Raw genomic sequence first — 20801 nt, 5'->3', positions numbered from 1 at the left:
ATTGGAACATCATCTTTTAAGAACTCTGAAACAGTCACTGAGAAGTTGAGTTGCTTTTAAAAACTCAATTTTACACTATAAACTTCAGTTAAATTTCTTTTCTGATTTGTATAATTGACATACAGTTTCAGGTGTACAACATGGTTCTATATTTGTATACTTTGTAAGATGATCACAATGTCTAGTTATCATCCATCACCATACATAGTTATAAAATTTTGTTTCTCTTGCAATAAAGACTTAAGATTTACTCTCTAAGCAACTTCCAAATATGCAAAACAGTATTATTAACTATAGTCACTATGCTGTACATTACATTTCCATGACTTAATTTATTTCTCTTTGGTTAATTTTTTAATAGGTAAATTTTTAATTTTGGATTTGTAATAACTATGGCTAAGTAAAATTAATATCAAAATTTATAAGGGAAAATTCACAATGATGCTGTTAGAAATCATACCTCAATAATTTAAAATTAACTTGTATCATTAAATTTGAGTATTAGGAAGTAGCAGAAGTGTTTTCAGTAAGCATAGTAAAATCAATGAGAGTTCTCAACCTATTTTTGCAAAAAAATTAAGTGAATTTTGTATAAATTCATATAAAGAAACTAATAGGAACTCTGTGATGAAATTAAACAGTATAGGAATATTTTTACTAAGGTATTTACAAACGTAGATAAGCATTTTTGTACAATAGGGAACTGTGGTGACGATTGGTTCTGTCTCAATACTGTGAAAAGAAAGCAACTGGCACTACCTTCTGTATCATGAGATGCCTGGGAACCTGTCTGGGGTCAGTATCTGAGGAGCACTGAACTGTCACTTCTACAAGATTTGTCTTTCATCAGGCAGTTGTGAGAATGCACCGCAAATTCTCTCAGTCCTTTATGGCAATACCAAAAAAAAGCCTTTTTTGTTGAAGAATTTTTAAAAATAACATAGTAACAACAGTAATGTAAGGTGTTAGTTAGCAAAGGAGAAACTGGATATACTCTATCTGGGAACACCCTGGAATATCTTTTTAACTTCTCTGTAAATCTAAAACTATTCCAAAATAAGTTCCAAAAAACTATTCCAAAAAAATTTTTAATTTTTTTAAAGTAACCACATGATTTGATCAAAACAGTTCACTAGTAAATTGGTTTGTAAAAGCCAGTATTTTTTCTTCTACCTTAACTGAAAGAAAATTCAACCTCTTCTCTCTGCCCCTTTTTTTAGGGTTCAAGATGACCAACGAGGAACCTCTTCCCAAAAAGGTGTGTTTTTTCATCAGTTTTTAAGCACTTTTTTTGTTGTTGATTATAGAGTTGAAGGGACTCTGTATTGCTTGCTTATTGTTCACTCCCTTGCCTTATAGCAATAAAAGCATTGTGGATATATCATGTGCTAGAAACTATCTTGTTTTTTTGATCCCTATTTTGTTTTCATATCTTTTTATAAATATGTATATACACTCCTGATTCTTAATGTTGATTGCTTTAGTGGGGTTATAATATGAAGAAGGAAAGTTTTTTTTAACCTCCTTCTTTATATATCTCTATATTATTTGGCTTGTTATAAGAAGCATGTATTTGACTTTTTTTTATTAAGGTATCATTGATATACAATCTTACGAACATTTCACATGTGCAACATTGTGGTTACAACATTCACCCATATTATCAAGTCCCCCCTCCCCCCATTGCAGTCATTGTCCATCAGCGCAGTAAGATGCTATAGAGTTTTTGTCTAGAAATTGTATCTTATATGTAATGTATTTTTAGAATATTTTCAGCTTTTGGAAAACTTTTGTTAACAGTGATATCCCCTTGGTCCACTCTTAGCCTTTATTACATGAATATTTCTAGTTATATAACTACAAGTAATGTCAAAAAGGATACCTTCAAAAATTCCTATAGTTAGTTACTTACTTTTTTTCCTCATTTAAATAACTTTGGCTGTAATGTAAAACTACTGTATTTTTCCAGAAAACGTTACAGCTAGTTAATTCTTAGGTTCTATCTATTCCTCCGAAGTTTTGTTTTCTGGTCTCATTTTCTTCCTGTGTTATATTTCTACCCAAATTCAATTTAGTCACTGTTAAATACATACATGAGGTTACAGAAGAATATTATATATTCAATGAAATGCATTACTAGGTGGCTTGCAAAGATAATTTATAATCCAGTTGGAAAGTACTGTGTGTGCTTACTAACCAGTAAATATTTAAGTGAACAGTTTAGATAATAAGTGTTATGGAAATTTGTCTTACAATTTTGAAGTCTATTCATGAAAAAATAATTGTGCTTTTTAATAATTTAGAATTACTGTGTGTTTTCAGTGAAAGACTTCATAAAATCTGGTATAAGGACTTGCCCTTCCATTTTATAATTGTAGTATGTTACTGGTTAATGTTACAATTCAAAACACATAAAGAAGAGAATTTTAAGTGTTTTATAAGGGAAACTAATAAAGCCTGAAGTTTATGCTAAAGTAGAAGAGGTGCCTCATCTTTACAATCCTCATTTGGTATAGAGAAAACACTATTTCTCAATTTACAAAACAGTTTTATCTAGGTAGAATATTATGCCCTTTGAAGAAAGATTTAATTTTGAAATAATTACTGGTTCATGGGACATTGCCAAGAAATAATACAGGAGTTTTTATGCATTCTTCATTCAGCCTCCTTCAGTGTTAACTAACATCTTGCATAACAGTATCAAAACCAGGAATTTGACATTGGTACCATTATGGAGCTTAGATTTTGCGGTTATACATGATTCTATGTATGTGTGTCTGTCTCTGCAGTTTTATCACATGTAGCTTAGTGTAACCACCACAACTAAAATAGTGAACCAAAGCCTACAGTGTGCCACTCCTATATAGTCGCATCCATCCTGTCCCTCTCCATCCTGTGGCAACTAATCAGTTCTCCAGTTCTGTAATTACACTATTTCACAAATGTCATATAAATGAAATCATGCAATATCCTTTTGAGATTGGTTTTTTTCACTTACTATAATTTTCTTGACATATATCCAAGTTGTTTCATCTATCAATAGTCTGATTCTTTTTATTGCTAAATAGTATTCCATAGCATGGTGTATCATAGTTTAACCTGAAGGACATTTGAATGATTTCCAGTTTGGGGCTATTACAAATCTGCTGTGAACATTCGTGTAAGTTTCTGTGTGATCATTTTAATTTCTTTGGATTATGTGCTAAAAGTGCAACTACTGGGTTATATGGTTATATGGCTCATTCATTTTTCTTTTTTGTTGGAATAAAGTTGATAAACAATATTATATTGGTTTCAGTTGTACAACATAGTGACTCAATAATTATATACATTACTAGATGCTTGCCAGGATAAGTGTAGTTACTCCATTACCATACTAAGATAGTACAATATTATGGTTATATTCTCTTATATTTCCATTCCTGTAACTTACTTTATAATTTGCAGTTTGTACCTCTTTATCCTCCCCTTTTCAACCATCACCCCAGCCCTCTAGTTCATCCATTTTTTTAGTTTAAAAAGGAACCACAGAACTGTTTTCCAGAGCAGCTCTGATTTTACATTCATACCTGCAATGTATGAAAGTTCAGTTTCTCTGCATCTTCACCCAGCGTTTGGTGTTACCACTGTTTTTTATTTAACCTTATAGGTGTATAATAACTTGTTGGGGGGCTTTGTATGTCTTAGTAATAAGGGCTTTTCTAATAACAGAAACTAGCAACTGAGGTTAAAAGTTAGGATCCTGTGTTCATAAAAATATGTATGGCAAGCACAGGTACCAGTGGTGTTTAATATTTAAATTTTCTATGAAAAGCACTCAGTTCATATGTTTTCTCTTCATAGGTTCGACTGAGTGAAACAGACTTCAAAGTTATGGCACGAGATGAGTTAATTCTAAGGTAAAATGTTCTATCAAAAATATGAAAATATTTCTGTAGAACATTATATTGTGATTCTATACTATAATGTTTATCTTTATGTCAGGTATTGTTTTGTTTTTAATGTTAATAGACTCTTCAGATCATTAAATGTACTTTTTGAACATATTTCCTGTTGGTCGGTTTCTCTGTTACATAAACATTGAGGAAACCACAGCACTTCAAAGAACTAAAGCACTAGCCTGGTAACTTGTATAGATTACATGAGTTTTTTCTTGCAGAGGAAAGATACTCAGAATTTTAACTTGAAAAACCTTTGTGCTTCATGTGTATGAGTTTCTTTGGGGAAAGACCTTGATTCAGGAAGCTTTCAGTTTAACAAATATAAAGGCCTATTTTCATGTATTTTTTCCTTTTCTGTTTAGTATGGGAAAAAGTTGTTGTCCTAATGGATACATTTCTAATTATGGAAAAAAGACATTTTTACTAATGAGGCAAAGTCACTCTTTCTCATAACTGAACTTCGTCCACTTATTTAACCTTATATCCTTCATTTTCTCATCTGCAAGTTGAAGCTGGATTAAATTACTTTTAAAGATTACATCCAGCTCTGAATTTCTGCGGTTATCTTAGGTGATACAAAAGCAGATCGTCAAGTGCAGTGTTATATTTTTTAAATGTAAGAAATCAGAAAATGGGATCCACATGTGTTTCGTGTTTTAGGACTTACATGTATTCCTTCTACATTTTATTCGGTAAGATTTTTTTGAATGCTAAGTAACTTTTAGATAAAAACAAAACAGTATTTTTCAGGGCAACCTTTACAAGATTATTGAACGTTTTTCTCTAGAAATTTCAAGGATGTTTACTTAGATTAGGTAAATTTAGCAGGCTGGAAGTGGGGGAGAGAAAAGATGTTTTGTAAAATAGGGAGGCACAGATAACGCGTTTCATTGTTCCCTAATGTTTGATCATTTCCCACCCTCCTCCTGTTTTGCTACTCTAATGTAGCAAAGACACTCTCTTTGTCTTCCTTTGCCATAGACTTAGGCATAGGACAGTTTTTCCATTGCATACCTTTATTTTCCTGCACATAAAATTTAAGTCCTTAGTATTCTGAAACACATCTGTCCTCTCTTGCTGAGGTTAGACACTCAGCAAGATACACTTTGCTTGTGATATAGAACCATTCATATGTTGGTGTTTTCTTTCTCTGATAGGGGGCACGCCTTGCCTTTTAGCCTTTCTTACTAATAATTCCTCTAGCTAGTATGTGCAATATTTTTCTTGATTTAACTGAAGGGGATCAGTACTATTATCTTAATTTAAAAATCAGCAATTTTTTATATTAAGTTACCTTTAAGGTTTTTATGTCATAAGTAATTTATTTTCTTGAGGTCAGTTTAACTTCTTCAGGGAAATCTCATTTATGATTTGTAAGTTGAGGTTTTTTTTTTTCCATTAATTCTCAGTGGTTTTAAATCAACTGTTGCTTATTTAGTCTGTTTTCTGTCATCTTGTTAAAGGATGTCTTGGTTGAACTTTTATACTTTCTGTTCCTCTAGAATAAATAGTATTAATGTAGCCTCTACAGAAGATCTTTATTTATCCCCAAACTTTGAATGAACTCCTGTTTGTGTTGTAGATCTTACTTAGGGGCCATGAAAAATAAGCTTACCCTTGGCTGAACAGTACATTTTATGTAGAAGGTCGATTGACTTGATACTATGAAATATTTTTTGTTCAGTATGTTGCAATATTAATAAATTTCATAGCAAACCTGCCGAAGTTTTTAAGGTTTTATAAACAGATTTTCTAAATTAAATTTTGACAGCTGTAACAGAAGAGCATCTTGAAAACAGCTCTTTAGTAAGCAAGATAGCAGTCATCTGGGGCAAGTTACTCTTCAATAGTAGTTGATTAAACAGGACTGGGGAAAAGTTTTGTTACTTATCTGCAATAATTACAAAGAGCAGATAATATAGCCTGTATTTTGAAGGTAGAGGAATACAAGGAAGAAAGGTTTCTTCATCCTGTGATAACATACAGCATTTATGCGTATGGTTTAAAAGTAGTCTTGAAAATACTATATTCTCTTACCCCTTTTTTTCCCAGGCAAAATAAAAACTACTTTGAGAGAGTCACATGGTGTTTTCATAGAATAGCCAAGATAAAGAACCTGTGCTCCCTTGTAACTAGGCACATTTCTTATATGCCTTTTGTTTGAGGTGGACAGCTTACCTGAAAGTAGTTTTTCACTCAGTTTCTATAATCCAGGCAGCATGCTGAGCATCAATGATACAAAGTCCTGTAAGGTACATGATCTGACTCAGAGGAGCACACTTGGTATTGTCTCTGCAGACAACACTTTTCTCTGTATTTCCTTTTACCTAGTTCCTATAAGGAAAGAAGGAATAATGAAGGGACTAATTTTTTATTGGTTAAACTCGATGTATGATTATCTCAAAATGGCAGAGAACTTAAAAATCATGCAGATGGAATTCTCAGTATCACTTAAATTTATAAGTTTGTGGTGTGATTTTTTAGTGTATTTAAATAAACCGATTTCAGTATAACAACTAATTCATGGATTTATTTTTATACTAGATGGAAACAATATGAAGCCTATGTCCAAGCTTTGGAGGGCAAGTACACAGATCTGAACTGTAAGTTTGAGTTTTAGCTTCCAAATGACCATATGAATATCTCCTTTAAATTGTTGGTGTAGATCCTAGATAACTGGTTTTACTAAGCGAATGTGATTTTTATGCAAGCATTGTAAAGAACCACATCCAGGCACTGTACTGGGTACTAGGAAGTAGAAAGATGAATGAGACATGGTCTCTTTTCTTGAGGAATTGCTAGTCATTGGGGGAGAATGACATACTATTTCATATAATAGCAGGACTGTTTTTTAGCAGAATTACATACAGGGTTCTGAGAGAGAGACGGAGAAATTCACAAGTGCTTGAAACTTCTTTTGATCTGTCCCTAACGCCTTCCACAGGGGAATTTGAAGTGAAGCATGAGTTACTAGTCTAGAAGAAACTTAGGCAGAAGCAACCAGTAATACATTTGTGAGAGCTTAAATTCTAATATATATAGCCATATATTTACAGATTTCTCATCTGCTAAAAATAATACCAACAAAGATTAGTTTCAAACTATTTTAGTCTTTGTCACTTTTCACTGAGTTAGGGTGCATACTATTTGTGAATATAAAAACCAGCATAGGTTTCTAAGTCTGAAGGCTTAAAATCTTGAAATTTCTCCTGTTCTGTAACTATATTATAATCCATAGATGTTACGACCATTTTGAGTGCTTTAAGTAATAACTATCCACTGTTGGCATATTTATGTTGAATAGGTTAAAGACAATACTGATTTGTAAATACTACATATATTGCAAACAAATGCAAATAATGAAGTTTTCTGTGTTCTGTTGGGAACAGGTGAGACTATAACAATTCCATGTAATATTAGGTGGTTATGGATGGCTGTAATACCGCTACATCCTAAAAGAACACTTAACAATCAGGAACAGATTTTATTATAAAATATAGAAATATTCAGGATTGAAACTGGAAATAAGATGAATTTTTTTTTACCCTGGTTTTTATTATCCTTGACAAAAGATAATCAGAACTTTCTTTTGGATGGTCCTGTTTGATTTTGAAATGACATGAATGTTTTGGAATTCTTTTTCTTTTAATCAGCTAATGATGTGACTGGCTTAAGGGAGTCTGAAGAAAAACTAAAGCAACAGCAGCAGGAGTCTGCACGCAGGGAAAACATCCTTGTAATGCGACTAGCAACGAAGGAGCAAGAGATGCAGGAGTGTACCGTAAGTATTTCAAATGTTTTAGGTTTTAAAAAAATTTTTTAATTGAAATATGGTTGACAGTTTATTAGTTTCAGGTGTACCACATAGTAATTTCAAATTACTAATGCAAAAAAATGCTCCGTGATAAGTGTAGTTACCATCTGTCACCATACCAAATTATTAACAATTCTACTGACTGTATTCCCTATGCTGTACCTTTCATCCCTGTGACATACTTAATGTTACAGCTGGAAGTTTGTACCTCTTGATCCCCCTCACCTATTGCTCACATCTTCCCACCCCCTCTCCCTTGTGGCAGCTCGCTACCAGTTTACTGTATATGTGAGTCTTCTCATGATTTTTTGTGCGTTTGTTTTGTTTTGTAGATAACACATGTGAAATCATACAGTGTGTCTTTGACTTATTTCACTTAGCTCTACATCCATCTGTGTTGTCACAAATGGCAAGATTTCCTTCTTTTTATGGCTTAGTAATAGTCCATTTTATACTATCTCTTCTTTATCCATTCATCCACACTAGACACGTAGGGTGCTTCTATGTCTTGGCTATTGTCAGTAATGATGCAGTGAACCTAGGGGTGCATATATCTTTTCTAAATAGTGTTTTTATTTTCTTTGGGTAAGTTCCTGGAAGTGGGATTATTAGAGCATATGGTATTTATATTTTTAATTTTTTGAGGAACCTCCATACTGTTCCATGGAGGCTGTACCAGTTTACATTCCTACCAGCAGTTCACAAGGGTTCCCTTCACTCTACATCCTCACTGACACTTGTTATTTAAGTCTTAAGGGAGTGGGTTTTAGTCTGCATTATTACATGTATTAACTGGTACTAAGTTAATTGTACATACTTAACAGTAATTATAAATGCCCATTTTGTTAAGCTGTATATATGCTAAATGTAAGATTTTCATAGTGATAGTGTCTCACCATTGGATTTAAAATATATTTTGTGGCCTAGAAGTCAGAAGTTTTAAGTTACTCTCTGAAACCTCCATGATTTATGAGAATTAGTATATTGATTTGGATATTTTTCAGTAGCTTGATACTTGTGGGGATATAAGGAGCATCTCTTTACTAAGCAAGCTGTTTGATTAGTTTCTCTTCTGCTCTCTACTCCACTGTACATAAAACTTTTTTCTTAGTACCAGTAATTTCAACCATGTCTCCTTTTCAATTGGTACAGCTTTCAGTTGAAGTATTTGTCATGTCTCCATAGTTCTAAAATTGAGTGACATATTTGATTAGCTTTGGTTGAATGTAGATTGTTTTATGCTGTGTTGACAGTCGGCCATTTATTTTTATTTAGTTTTTGTGTATATAAGTTACATAAATAGAGGCAGCTCTATCCCTGTTGTTTCTAACTTTAAAATTTGAAGTTTAATTCCTCTGTGTACTTTCCATTCATTTGATACATACTTATTAAAATCTTATGTATAAGGTAATATTGTGGTAATGTAAACTCTAATAATATATAGGGTATGGTCCTGTTACTGTTTCTTTCTCACCCATAAAATGTTTTTTAAGGCTCAGTCACCATCCTTCTACTTTCTGTGCATATTGTTCACATGTCCACAAATGTCTCCAATCTCTTCTCCTTCACTTTTTCAAAATGACCTCTTCATCTGTTACTTTGCTAAAGGAATAGTAGCCTCTGTCATTTTCTCGACCTTCTCAATACTTTTTCTCCTTTTGTTTTTACCAGTTCAGTTTCCATCTTAACTACCACTAATATTTTTCTCTGAGGTCACTAATGAATTACAAATTTGTCAGTACTCAGATGCCTTCATTTTCTGTATTTCAGGTACTGATCATCTCCACCTTTCGCCATTTTTTTTACCTGGACTCTAAGAAATCTCACCAATAATTTGAATATAATTTTTTATTTCTTTTCTATGTAACACCCATCGCACCACCCCTCCAAGAAAATTTTTTTCCCCTATGATTTTCATATATAATGGAGTGGGCACTGCTATTCAAGCACCCAGTCTCAAAATCATATAATTCTTTCCTCTTTTTTCTGATACTCAGGATTCCAGATTCTACCATTTACTCAATTTAGTAGTTTTATGTCTCCCTCTTTCCATGGCATGTGCTAGATGCTTACACATGCAAAGATGAATCTTAACCTACAAAGTGTTAACACCTTGTCGATCGAGTGTGAACTGATGGTGCTTATGGTAGTATCTCATAACACCAGTGTGTCTTGAATTCTTTCTTTCTTTTGAGTCCCACTCTTGACATCCCAGTTCAGGTACATCTTAGCACATGCCTCCGCAGTGTGTGGTATTGACTCACCTCTGTGATTCTCCAGCTACCCTATGTACACCGGCAGTTTTTGATCTTACCATGCCTGATCAAAGCCTTTGGTGATAACCTCATCACCCTTTTGTTTTCTCAACTAGATTTTAAGATTATTTCAGTTAGAACCTAGTCTTTCCAGCCACATTTTATACATCTTTTCCTTGCTGAGGCTAGCTCAACAACTCATTGTTCTTTGAGTTAGAATACAGAGTGAGGTTTTGCAGAAATGGCAGCAAGAGCCAAAGACACAAGGAAAGGGCAAGATGATGTATGTGTTGCAGATTAAGGCAGTTCACTTTGTTAATCTCAGTAGTCAGTGTTGGAGAGGTGGTGTTTCCTTTCATGAGAGCAGCACGTGGTATCTGCTGTATGACATGCTTTATTCCTATTAAATCATCTTATCAGCTGGTCTTACATTGAATAAGCAGTTGTACTTTTGTGTTTAAAATGACTTACTTTTAAAAATCTCCCTAAGCTAAATAGTTTTATTTATACAATGAAATGGTAATTAAATATATTCCTAATCTACTTAGCATATATATGTATCTTTTGCTGACTTTATGGTAGAAAATAGCTGCTTATGAAGTGTTGGCTTTAATCCTGTTTAAGCCTTAATGTAGAGCAGGATCTTGAACCAGACCTAGCTTGGGTGTGAAGAAAGTGCTGCATTTAATGCTAATAAACTGTATTTCATATTTTAGAAATGTATTTTTAGTGTGCTAGTAGATAATACCACTGAAGTTGAAATTGAAGGTTTCATATGTAAGTAGAGGGGTTCTGGTATGGTGGAAAAGCCCTCAGCTGGGAGTCAGGCAACTTGAGAACTAGAATTCTAGTCCCAGGTCTGGCACTGAATTAACTGTATCCTTGGATAGTTAGCTTATTTAATCTCTCAAATATAAGCAGTTTGGACTGAGTTAATCACCTTCCAACTTTATCATTCTGTGATTCAGATGTATTCAGAAAGGAAACTGAGTATGTACTTTATTTTGGCTTAAGGTGCTATTTAGAAAGCTGTGATGCCAACTTGTAAATATAAGTACTATATATTTTTAAGTTTAGAAATGCAGATAGTGTGTTTTAAATTGTAATCTTATGGACAACTTGTACATGAAATAATTTCCATAGGCACAAATTTCAAAGAGTAAACCACTGTACTCTTAATATATTTTAAATTGGCTTTTTTCCAGTGGGTGCCAACAGTTTTAGTAACTATAACATTGAAGATTTTCATACTGTTTTGGTTGTAAAGAAGTAGCCTCTTTATTTAAATGTTCCAAATACGGAAATGTAATCAGATGGCCTGAATTTCTACATGGGTAATCTTAAGTTTGTTTCTAATTTGTACTTTATTTCTAGAGGAATTTAAGATCAAAGGGGGAGGGTCCTATTAATCAAGTAAATGAATGAAAGGGATTTTACCCTACCTTTATGTATGTTTCCTTTGATTAAGTAGTAATTGTTTCTTTTGCTTTGCACAGACTCAAATCCAGTACCTCAAGCAAGTCCAGCAGCCTAGTGTTGCCCAACTGAGATCAACAATGGTAGACCCAGCGATCAACTTGTTTTTCCTAAAAATGAAAGGTGAACTGGAACAGACTAAAGACAAACTGGAACAAGCCCAAAATGAACTGAGTGCCTGGAAGTTTACGCCTGATAGGTAAACAAATCATACTCCCCAGTCAAGACTTCCCTGACAGTCCCACTACGAGAAAGCTGTGGTGGGACAGCCAAGTACTCGTTTCCACACCAAGACTCAGACTTTTTGAGCCAAAAAAAGCCACATTCTTATACTATCCAGCTTGTAATGGTTAATGTAAAACTTACCAGATGAACCTTGTGTTTCAGCTTTTTTCTCTTCCCCTTCCCCTTGCTTCAGAGGCCTGATGGCGTCGGACTATTCCGAAGAAGTGGCCACCTCCGAAAAATTCCCCTTCTAGAACATGTAGACACTTGAGAAGTGTTTCTGTTGAAGAAAATAGAGGGAGAAACAGAAGTCTTAAGTCTGTGGCACACTGTGTCTTCAGACAGTTTGGAGGAATGAAAACCTAGAGATTTAAAACCATGAATTGAACATGTAAAATTCCAGTAAAATGTAAAAATGGAATATGCATCGCTCTTAACCATGAGCATAGTGACTTAGAGACACTGTATATCAGTTTTGCCAATAAGACTGTGGATTTCATGATTGTTGAACTTCTGGGTCAAAACTCAAATGAGGTTAATTTTGCCTATAAAGGTTTTATTTGCTAAGAACCAACTCAATAGTCATGAGAGGATCAAATAATAGATGTCAGTACAAGTAGTTCATATATTTACCCATTTAGTTTGGGGCTCTATATTACTTGATTGAAGCCTAAATCAATGTGGTTTTAATCAATGGTTTGTTCTTTGAATGGTTGCTAATGCTGTAGAGAATCTTATTGAGGACTGTACAAACATAAAGGTGTGGTATCAAACTTCAGGTTGAAACTGTTTGAAGCATTATAAACATTCATTTCACAACTAGATTGTATAAGGATATTAGCTGTGATGAGACTGCGTTTTTTTCAGTAGTGAAATTTATTAAATCCCCATTCCATTCAACAGGCACATGTTGAAAGAGCATTGTTGGTGTTAATGGGGGAATGTGTTTCCTTCATTGTATTTGGGCCTTTTGTATTGCACTCTTGATATTAAATTAAATGTGCCTTGCAATAGTTGTTTTTTTTTTTTTAAGTTCAAGGAATATTATGATGATTTTGTTGTACTTTTATTATTTTAATTTTGGGGGGTTATGGAGAGCAGATTGATTTTGGAAAAACTGTTGCTGTGCTCTTCAAAGTGAAGGAAAAGGCTCTGTCTCATTTTTAAAAGACCTACTTTTTTCCAGCTGATATCATAAAAGACAAGGCAAGGAGACCTGACACTTGTTACTTTTTGACACCTTGTCCCAGGATATTGCAGTAGAAATGAATGTGGGACAGCTTCACAGGTTGCCTGCCTGAAGATTGGGGAAATAATGTATGGGAACTGTGGGCTGGCTTCAGGGAGAAATTTTGTGAATTAAAAAAAAGGTATAGTCATCATTTCTAGCAAATTCATTTGCTCATGTAGATAAATGAGGCATTATTTTCTTCATGCTTTCATCCAATCCTGGAGGTGAATTTTTTTCGTCAGATCATTCTAAAAGTCACCAATTCGAATTTTCACTTGGTGATAATGGAGTCTAAGATGAGTGGAAGATAAATGTTCCAGATTGTCCCAGCGTTTAAGTGCAGTTTTAACAAGGGTGACTTAAGTTCTCTTAATCATTCAAATCAATTGTAAGTATCTTGTATGTTTGTGCTTTAGGGAATTGATTGTGGGGCAGAGGGTGGGTTGAAGAAGTGATTTGTGTGACTTTACAGCAAGAAATTTGCTTCTAAAATTCTATTTGTGGGGTTTGGAGGGTAAGTAACCAAATGTTTGAAATTAGCTTATTGTGCCTGCATTAAGGCTTTTGTATATACTTTATGCCATTTAAGATCACAAAGAAATGGCATGTGTTTAGTAGGTCAGAAAAAAAATTCATAAAGTGTAATATTAACATGTACTCACATTTAACCAGCATCTTTGCCACTTAGCCAACAGTCACTTAGAGGTCTATGGAATTTTCTTATTGTTAAAAAAATAATAAAATAATATGTGCTTATGTATAAAATTGAAACAGCATGAAAAAAGGTGGAGAGTCACTCCTGGATGTGACCTTGCCATTCCCCATTCTGTTCTCCAGGAGCAGTTAATTCTCAGGTATCATGAAGATAATAATATGCATATACAGTCATGTTACATATATATATATATTGGTTTTAAACCAGTGTGAACATGCACACAAGATGTTCTGCAGTTGGGCCCCCTCCCCTTTTTTTTTAACTATCCCTTGGGCACCTCCCCATTTTTTAGTATACTTAATTACTTTTTAATGGTTACATAATATTTCCATTGTATTAATGATTCATAATTTTAATCACCTATAAGTGAATTTTTATTCTGTAAAAAAAAATTAGGTTGTAAACCAGATTATACCAGGTCCTATAAATACATCATTACTTTGAAACAAATTGTGCTCAATCAGTACTCTGTCTGGAGTAACTCAAATAGGGTTATGGGTTTACTTTGTTTTTATTTTTTACTTTGCTATTCTGTTTTAATTGTGAGAGAGAACAATTCCCTGAATTATCTTGTCCACTTTAGGTAAGATATTTCATGTGTGATGATGCACATTATATTTTAGAGTATGTCGTAGGGATATATTTCAGTATTTTGACAGTTCTCAGTTTGCATTTAATCATTTAGGTAGTTTGTACACCTTTCCAAAATACCCTTGAGTCCCCTTTGATAACAAAGCAATGCATAGTGTCTGTTCTTTGTTATAAATCCTTCTCTTGATCTATAATCTATTGTTTTTATTTGTGGGTTATTTGATTTTAGGGAATGGGTTTGAATTTTTTTTTGTAATTAAAAATTATTCCAAAGACAGTTATTTGTAATTGCATTCTTAACCTTTTTGTGATGTGGTAAACACAACACATAGTAAAATGACAGAAAGTGAAGATGTTGAAAGAACAAGACTTGTTTTAATGACTAATTTTAGAAGAGATCAGATTGTCTCAGAACAAGCATTTATAAAAAGGTATGACTTTATAAATGAAGCTTTTTATTGCATTAGAGTTTGTGGTACCTTATATAAGATTAAGTTAGGTCACAAATTATTGATTTTGCAGTCATCTGGATTTTTTTGGATTTTTATTAATAAGTTCATTAGGAGATTTACAGGTTAGTCAGGAAACACTGATACCACAGACTTAAGAAAACATGTCGGAGCATAAGCAGTGAAGTGAGAGGAGTATGTCTGACAGTGGGGCCTGTCCCTTCCTTCCTGATTTGATTAGTAAGCCCTTTGCTCAGTGAAGAATTAAGTCTGAGGGTGCTAATGGGAAATGGGGCATCTCTGTAGCTACAGTGGGGATGAACAGAGCATCAGCCAATAAAAGTTGCCGTGTAAAGAATAAAATCCTTACCACAGGTTAATGACTGGCTTTAGCCTGAAGCTGCTTTGAGTGGTAGTAGCCGAAGTTTTACCATACCACAGATTTGTGTAAGGAACCTGAAATTACAAACTTCTGTTTGAATTAAATTAGAACAGGTGTTCATAATTAAAGAACCTTGCAACACTGAGTCGAGGAATGACGATCATTTACAAAGTGCTTCCATTTTAAAAGAGGCAAGTGAAAGCCCCACTAAAAGAAGGAAAGCAGAGTGTCAGCAAAAAATATTTTTAGCCAATAAGGTTCATTCTGAATATAACTAATCACAAGAATATCAGACTACGTGTCCAAGTCTCAAAGTAATTATATACTTAAATCAGGTCCCTTTAAAAGTGATCATTTCTATTATTGCTGAAGCTAAAGAAAGGTAGTTTTATTGTGACTCTTAGGGCCTTTGCATTTTGCGTCTGCTGTATACATGTAGTTTCTGTAGTATGTTGTGCTAGCACTTGGTAACTACTTTATTGGAAGTATGCATTCCTAGTTTGGCAGATAAGTTATATATTTGCATTATTTGTGTAAGCAACCCCAATCTTATTTTTGTGTCCTAAAGAAATCTTTCAATAACATGAATAAAGTCTCAACCACATATCAACATTAAAATTTTTTAAAATTATGTCACAGTTTAAGACAGCTCGAAAGTATATATATTATATGAAGAAGTTAAATGAAGATTTGATAAACAAATAGCCTTAGGCTCTTTTTTAAAAGCTCTTTAAAAACAGTTACTGAACATGCCTCAATGCAATAAACATTCTTGTGAGAACCTCCTTTAAGAGGCATCCTAATTATTGAATGCTGTTCTAACAATAAATATACTCATTCACTTATAGGTACTGATGTTCATATATTGTTTCCAAGGAGTGTACATTTGTGATTGATGTTTCATTTACCTTTCATGAATTTTTCTGTTCTATAAAGCCAAGTACCTTAGTGTTTTATTAATATTGTTACATCTAAGGTGTGTGTTAATTAACTGGCTTGTTTCTATTTCAAATTATAATTTGGGATAAAAATAGGTTTCAGAATTATTAATGTAATAGAAACAAAAAGTGGCCATTTGGGTACTTTTTGTTTAGGGTTTGTTTGGTTTTGCTGCTATATTGACAAAATAATCTAAATGCAGAAGACGGATGTGATCCAGAAAAGAAGATGGTAATGACAGGGAGGCATCTGCTGTGACATAGTTCTGTTCTGTATGTTACATCTGTCACTGTAATAATTGCAAGCAAAGAAGGTTGTAGAGAGTTTGTCTTCATTTTATGATGGATGGCTCTTTCCTTTGCAGCCAAACAGGCAAAAAGTTAATGGCGAAGTGTCGAATGCTTATCCAGGAGAATCAAGAGCTTGGAAGGCAGCTGTCCCAGGGACGTATTGCACAACTTGAAGCAGAGTTGGCTTTACAGAAGAAATATAGTGAGGAGCTTAAAAGCAGTCAGGATGGTAAGGGGTTTTTTGAAAAGTTTGGTTAACTTTGCACTGGCTTTTAAAAACTGCCAGGCATGAATATTAGCGATTAGGTTTTGTACTCGCAAATCTCTGCCAATGGTTCTGTAACGTGAATGAAAGTTAAGTCAGCAAGCAAAGCCATTTAATTTTAGTGATTTCCCCCCCCCCCCAATTGTTTATTATGCAGTTTCATAAGTTTTTGTTTTTCAGGGGTGGGATTTGGTGAGAGAAAAGCTGTTGTATTACCGATTTTTTTAATGTAAATCTTGGAGGTATTTAGCTATTTCCAGTGGTTTAAAAATGAATAATTGATTGTACCTGTTAAGGTCCTTTTTAGTGAATAAGATGAAGTACCTAAGTTTGCTGAGCCAAACCAAGCTTAATCGTCAGCCACCATAGGGGTTGGTGCAAGTGTAGCTGCATCTATGCTGTTTTCTCCTCTGTCAGCAAGACTAAAGTAAGGAAACTATCCAAACTGAAAATTGAGAATTAGTATTTCTGACCGTTAATTGCAAAGCAGATTGGTAGTCAAGTAGTGTCTTTAAAAATTAACAGTTCAAAGTGATCAATCTTAGCTCTTACCATTTACAAACATACAGTAGGAAATTTTGTAAAGTAGTGAAAGACTTAGAGCCCCCAAAGCCTTTTTAGGATTTAATAGATGTGTATTTTGTCAGTTTCAAGAGTCATTTCCTCCAATTTTTGTTCTGGAATGTGGACTAGTCCGTAGTGACAGCATAGGCCTCTTGGAGCGTTAGAGTTGTGCACAGTTCCCTGGTAGCTAAGCCTGTTGCCCGGTGGAGACAGACCCTGGCGAGGGGGTCCAACCATGCGATCCCACAGGTAGATGTCATGGGGTGGGTTTCACAGGCTGTAATCAGTTGTATATGGTTGAATGGTATTATTCAATTTGAACTTAGTTGTTTTAATATGTCTAGTTTTAGCATGTGTCTCTCCCCCACCAAAAACAAAACAAGCTCATTCGTGCATGGCTGTTCCAAGCAGCATTTAAAAATACTGTTTTGTGAATTTGTATTTGTTCACTTAAACATTTATGACTGCCTGGCTTTGTGGCAGGCACTAAGATATATTTTATATTTTGAAAGTGTATTTTAAGAGATAATAAAGTAGGTTTGACTCTCCTTTGCACAGAGCTGAATGACTTCATCATTCAACTTGACGAAGAAGTAGAGGGTATGCAGAGTACCATTCTAGTCCTTCAGCAGCAGCTGAAGGAGACACGCCAGCAGCTGGCCCAGTACCAACAGCAGCAGTCTCAGGCCCCAGCCCCGAGTGCCAGCAGGACTGCGTCTTTGGAGCCGGCAGCACAGGCAGAGGCCACAGGTAAAGACTGCAGTCGTCTGGTCAACGGACCAAGTAATGGCAGTTCCTCCCGGCAGAGGACGTCTGGGTCTGGATTTCACAGGGAGGGGGACCCAACCGAAGATGACTTCCCTCCTTCTCCAGGGAGTGGTAATAAGGCCTCCAACAGCTCAGAGGAGAGAACTGGCAGAGGAGGTGGTAGTTACATAAACCAACTCAGTGCGGGGTATGAAAGTGTAGACTCTCCCACGGGCAGTGAGAACTCTCTCACACACCAGTCAAATGACACAGACTCCAATCATGACCCTCAAGAGGAGAAGACAGTGAGTGGGAAAGGTAACCGAACTGCGGGTTCCCGCCACGTTCAGAATGGCTTGGACTCAAGTGTAAATGTACAGGGTTCAGTTTTGTAATAGTTTTTCCAGCAAATTTTTATACAGTGTCATTTAATTTGGGAGGGGAAACTGTCCAGAAAATTAACACATACTTTTGTCACAATCTGCCTTTTTTGTGGGTGTGTTTTTTTTTTTCTCCCCTTTCCTATTTTTTTTTTCTTTGCTTTAATACCTCTGCTACTTTGGAAATTATAACAGTTAATTACTTTGAATGTTGATAAAAGGACATTTTGTGTAGGGTCAAGTTATTTTTATATGAGTCAATGTGAAGTTGTAAATGGAAATCTTTCCTTAAATATAACACAATGATGTCTGTATAAATCCGTGTCTATCCTAGAAGCTGTGCTGTGTGAGGGCATTCTTACTCATGCTGTTCCTATACTTACGCACCATTCAGACCTGTTAGTGTAGATGTGGGTTTATGACTGCCAAGTTTGCCCAGTACAGTAGTTTTATCACTAAAAGTTGGACTTGCTGATGGAGTCCTGTAATAGTTTCAGTGTTAGATACAGTTTTTTCCACCATACATCTGTGTATTTTCTCTTTAGGTGACTGAATGTTTAAGAAATTTGTGTGCATAGTTACTCAGTTTTTATGAACTGTTGTATCCTGTTAATGCATATTGCTCTGTGACTCCAGTATATCTTATCTGTACTGACCAAACCTAAATAAAGATTTTTATTGTAACTCCTTTTATTAATCGTTTTTTGTTTTTATGTGTGTTTAGCATTTGCATTTATTTTCATTGAATTGCGGAATTTCTGCTCAATATCCTTCAACATACCACAAAGGTGAAGCTGGAGTCCATGCTAAGTTTTGATTGTGCAACTTAATTTTTTAATAATTGATGGCTTGTTTTATAATATGATGAACTTGGAGTTTAGGATGATAAGTGTTTTTCCTGGCTTGTAAAAGTAATTGTTATATAATATTGAAAATAGAGACGTTTTATAAAGAAGAAAATAGTGACCTAAAGTATTTGTTAGGTTTTGATTGAAAAGCAGACATTGTGAAATGATTTCAGGTAATTAGGGCATCTGTAGTCAGTGATGAATGAAACACTGGCTGCCACTACTGATTTATACAAATAACATCTGATACTACATAGTAAAAGCTGTGTGGGGAATTTTGAGAGAGAAAATGATTTTAAGATGTAAGACTTGGTTTGCTTTGTTTTCTGTCTTAAACATTAAGTACCAAGTTCTGTGGTATTGAATGGCTTTAACATCTCTAACTTCATGTACGTGGCTGACATGAAATGTGATTTTTGCTGAATGCAAAATATTCGGTTTTAGATACAACTTGTAATAGTCAAGGAACCTCACAAGTGGAGTTAACACTAGAAACAGGCACCACTTATTTGAGAATAATGCTGGGTTTTTTGCTTGTTTAACTGGCATACAAGTACATCTGGTCTTAAGTGGTATATTTAAAATAATGCACTTTCTATCTTCTGATTAGCCTTTTGTGCAGTCTTCCAGTAAGTAAAAAATCTTACACAGTTTTAAATGTGCTTATGATAATCATTTTTGTGTGTGCTAAAATACTAAGTAATGCCTTGATTTATCAAGTTTTTTGGTTTTGGTTTTTGTTAATGTGTGTCCTTTTAACTTGCCCAATTTAACCAAAAATGAAGCTTCTCTTTTCCTTTTGGTGTTATATAATCATTGGTGTACAGTAGGAAATTAAAATTTTCAACTGGTGATCAATGGCTAAACAATACAGACATATTATGTGTGGTTACTGATTTTCACGTACCTTAATTGCTGAATAACTTGGGCAGAGAGAACTTCAGATTGTGGAGTCAGTATTCTTCACTTCTGGAATTTGATACTTTACCTGTATGACTGAAAAGAGGTGGTGAATCATAATCCTGGTTAAGAGTGACCTCAAGCTGATGGGTTTGAATCCTGGCTTTACCTCTTAACTGCTTCATGGCTTGGGAAAACCATCTTACCTCCCCATGGCTCAGTTTTTCTCTGCAGAGAGCATTAGATGAGTACCCCATGGAAAGTGCCTATGACAGTACCAAGCACATTATGAGTGCTCAGTAAATGTTAGCCATTGCTATTATTATCTAGAAATTAAGTTCCAGTCCTGATGACAGACCATCCTTGATCAGACTACTCCAGATAAGAATTTGGGGGGGATAGTTTCTACTGAAAGAACTGGTAGTTAAAGCTTTGATTAAACAGATTGTAATGGCTTTGATGTAAAGGGAAAAAGCTGCCTATGTTTACTTCCTCTGTTAAGAGTGTATTACCTCTTAAGCAGGACAGGTTGGAGGTGCTGTAGCATTCTTTAAAAGACTCCTGGAACTGGAGAAACCCAGGCTTTGGCAAAAGCAGGATAAATACTGCCAGAGAGGGTTAATTTTTTTTTTCTACTTACAGAAAAGGAAGTGAGCTTCGAAGGATTAAGTACCAAGGGGTTAGTAAGCTTTGGAGCTGCCTCCAGTATGCTCCTGTTAAGGCTTCCTGGACAGAACCCACCCCAAAGCTAGCAGCTGAACCACCTCTGATTCCAAGAACCCACTCTTG

General features: G+C 34.7%; 1 protein-coding gene across 4 annotated transcripts in view; it reads left to right on the top strand.

Moving 5' to 3' along the window:
- Window positions 1-18952, top strand: part of WTAP (WT1 associated protein) — a 29928-nt gene extending 10976 nt beyond the window's left edge. For 3 of the 4 annotated variants that reach the window (XM_036886785.2, XM_036886784.2, XM_057489064.1), the window contains exons 2-8: window positions 1221-1258; window positions 3844-3899; window positions 6486-6544; window positions 7595-7722; window positions 11507-11685; window positions 16383-16537; window positions 17696-18952. In XM_036886785.2, the coding sequence (XP_036742680.1) occupies window positions 1229-1258; window positions 3844-3899; window positions 6486-6544; window positions 7595-7722; window positions 11507-11685; window positions 16383-16537; window positions 17696-18279 (1191 nt within the window). In that variant the 5' untranslated portion in view covers window positions 1221-1228 and the 3' untranslated portion in view covers window positions 18280-18952. Of the gene's footprint in view, window positions 1-1220; window positions 1259-3843; window positions 3900-6485; window positions 6545-7594; window positions 7723-11506; window positions 11686-11904; window positions 12754-16382; window positions 16538-17695 lie in introns of those variants that run through there. The other variant, XM_036886787.2, reaches the window with a different exon arrangement.
- Window positions 18953-20801: the final 1849 nt, after the last annotated feature.

This window comes from Manis pentadactyla, chromosome 12 (genome assembly GCF_030020395.1).
Source record: "Manis pentadactyla isolate mManPen7 chromosome 12, mManPen7.hap1, whole genome shotgun sequence".
NCBI lineage: Eukaryota > Metazoa > Chordata > Mammalia > Pholidota > Manidae > Manis > Manis pentadactyla.
This window is presented reverse-complemented; position numbering and strand designations above follow the sequence as displayed.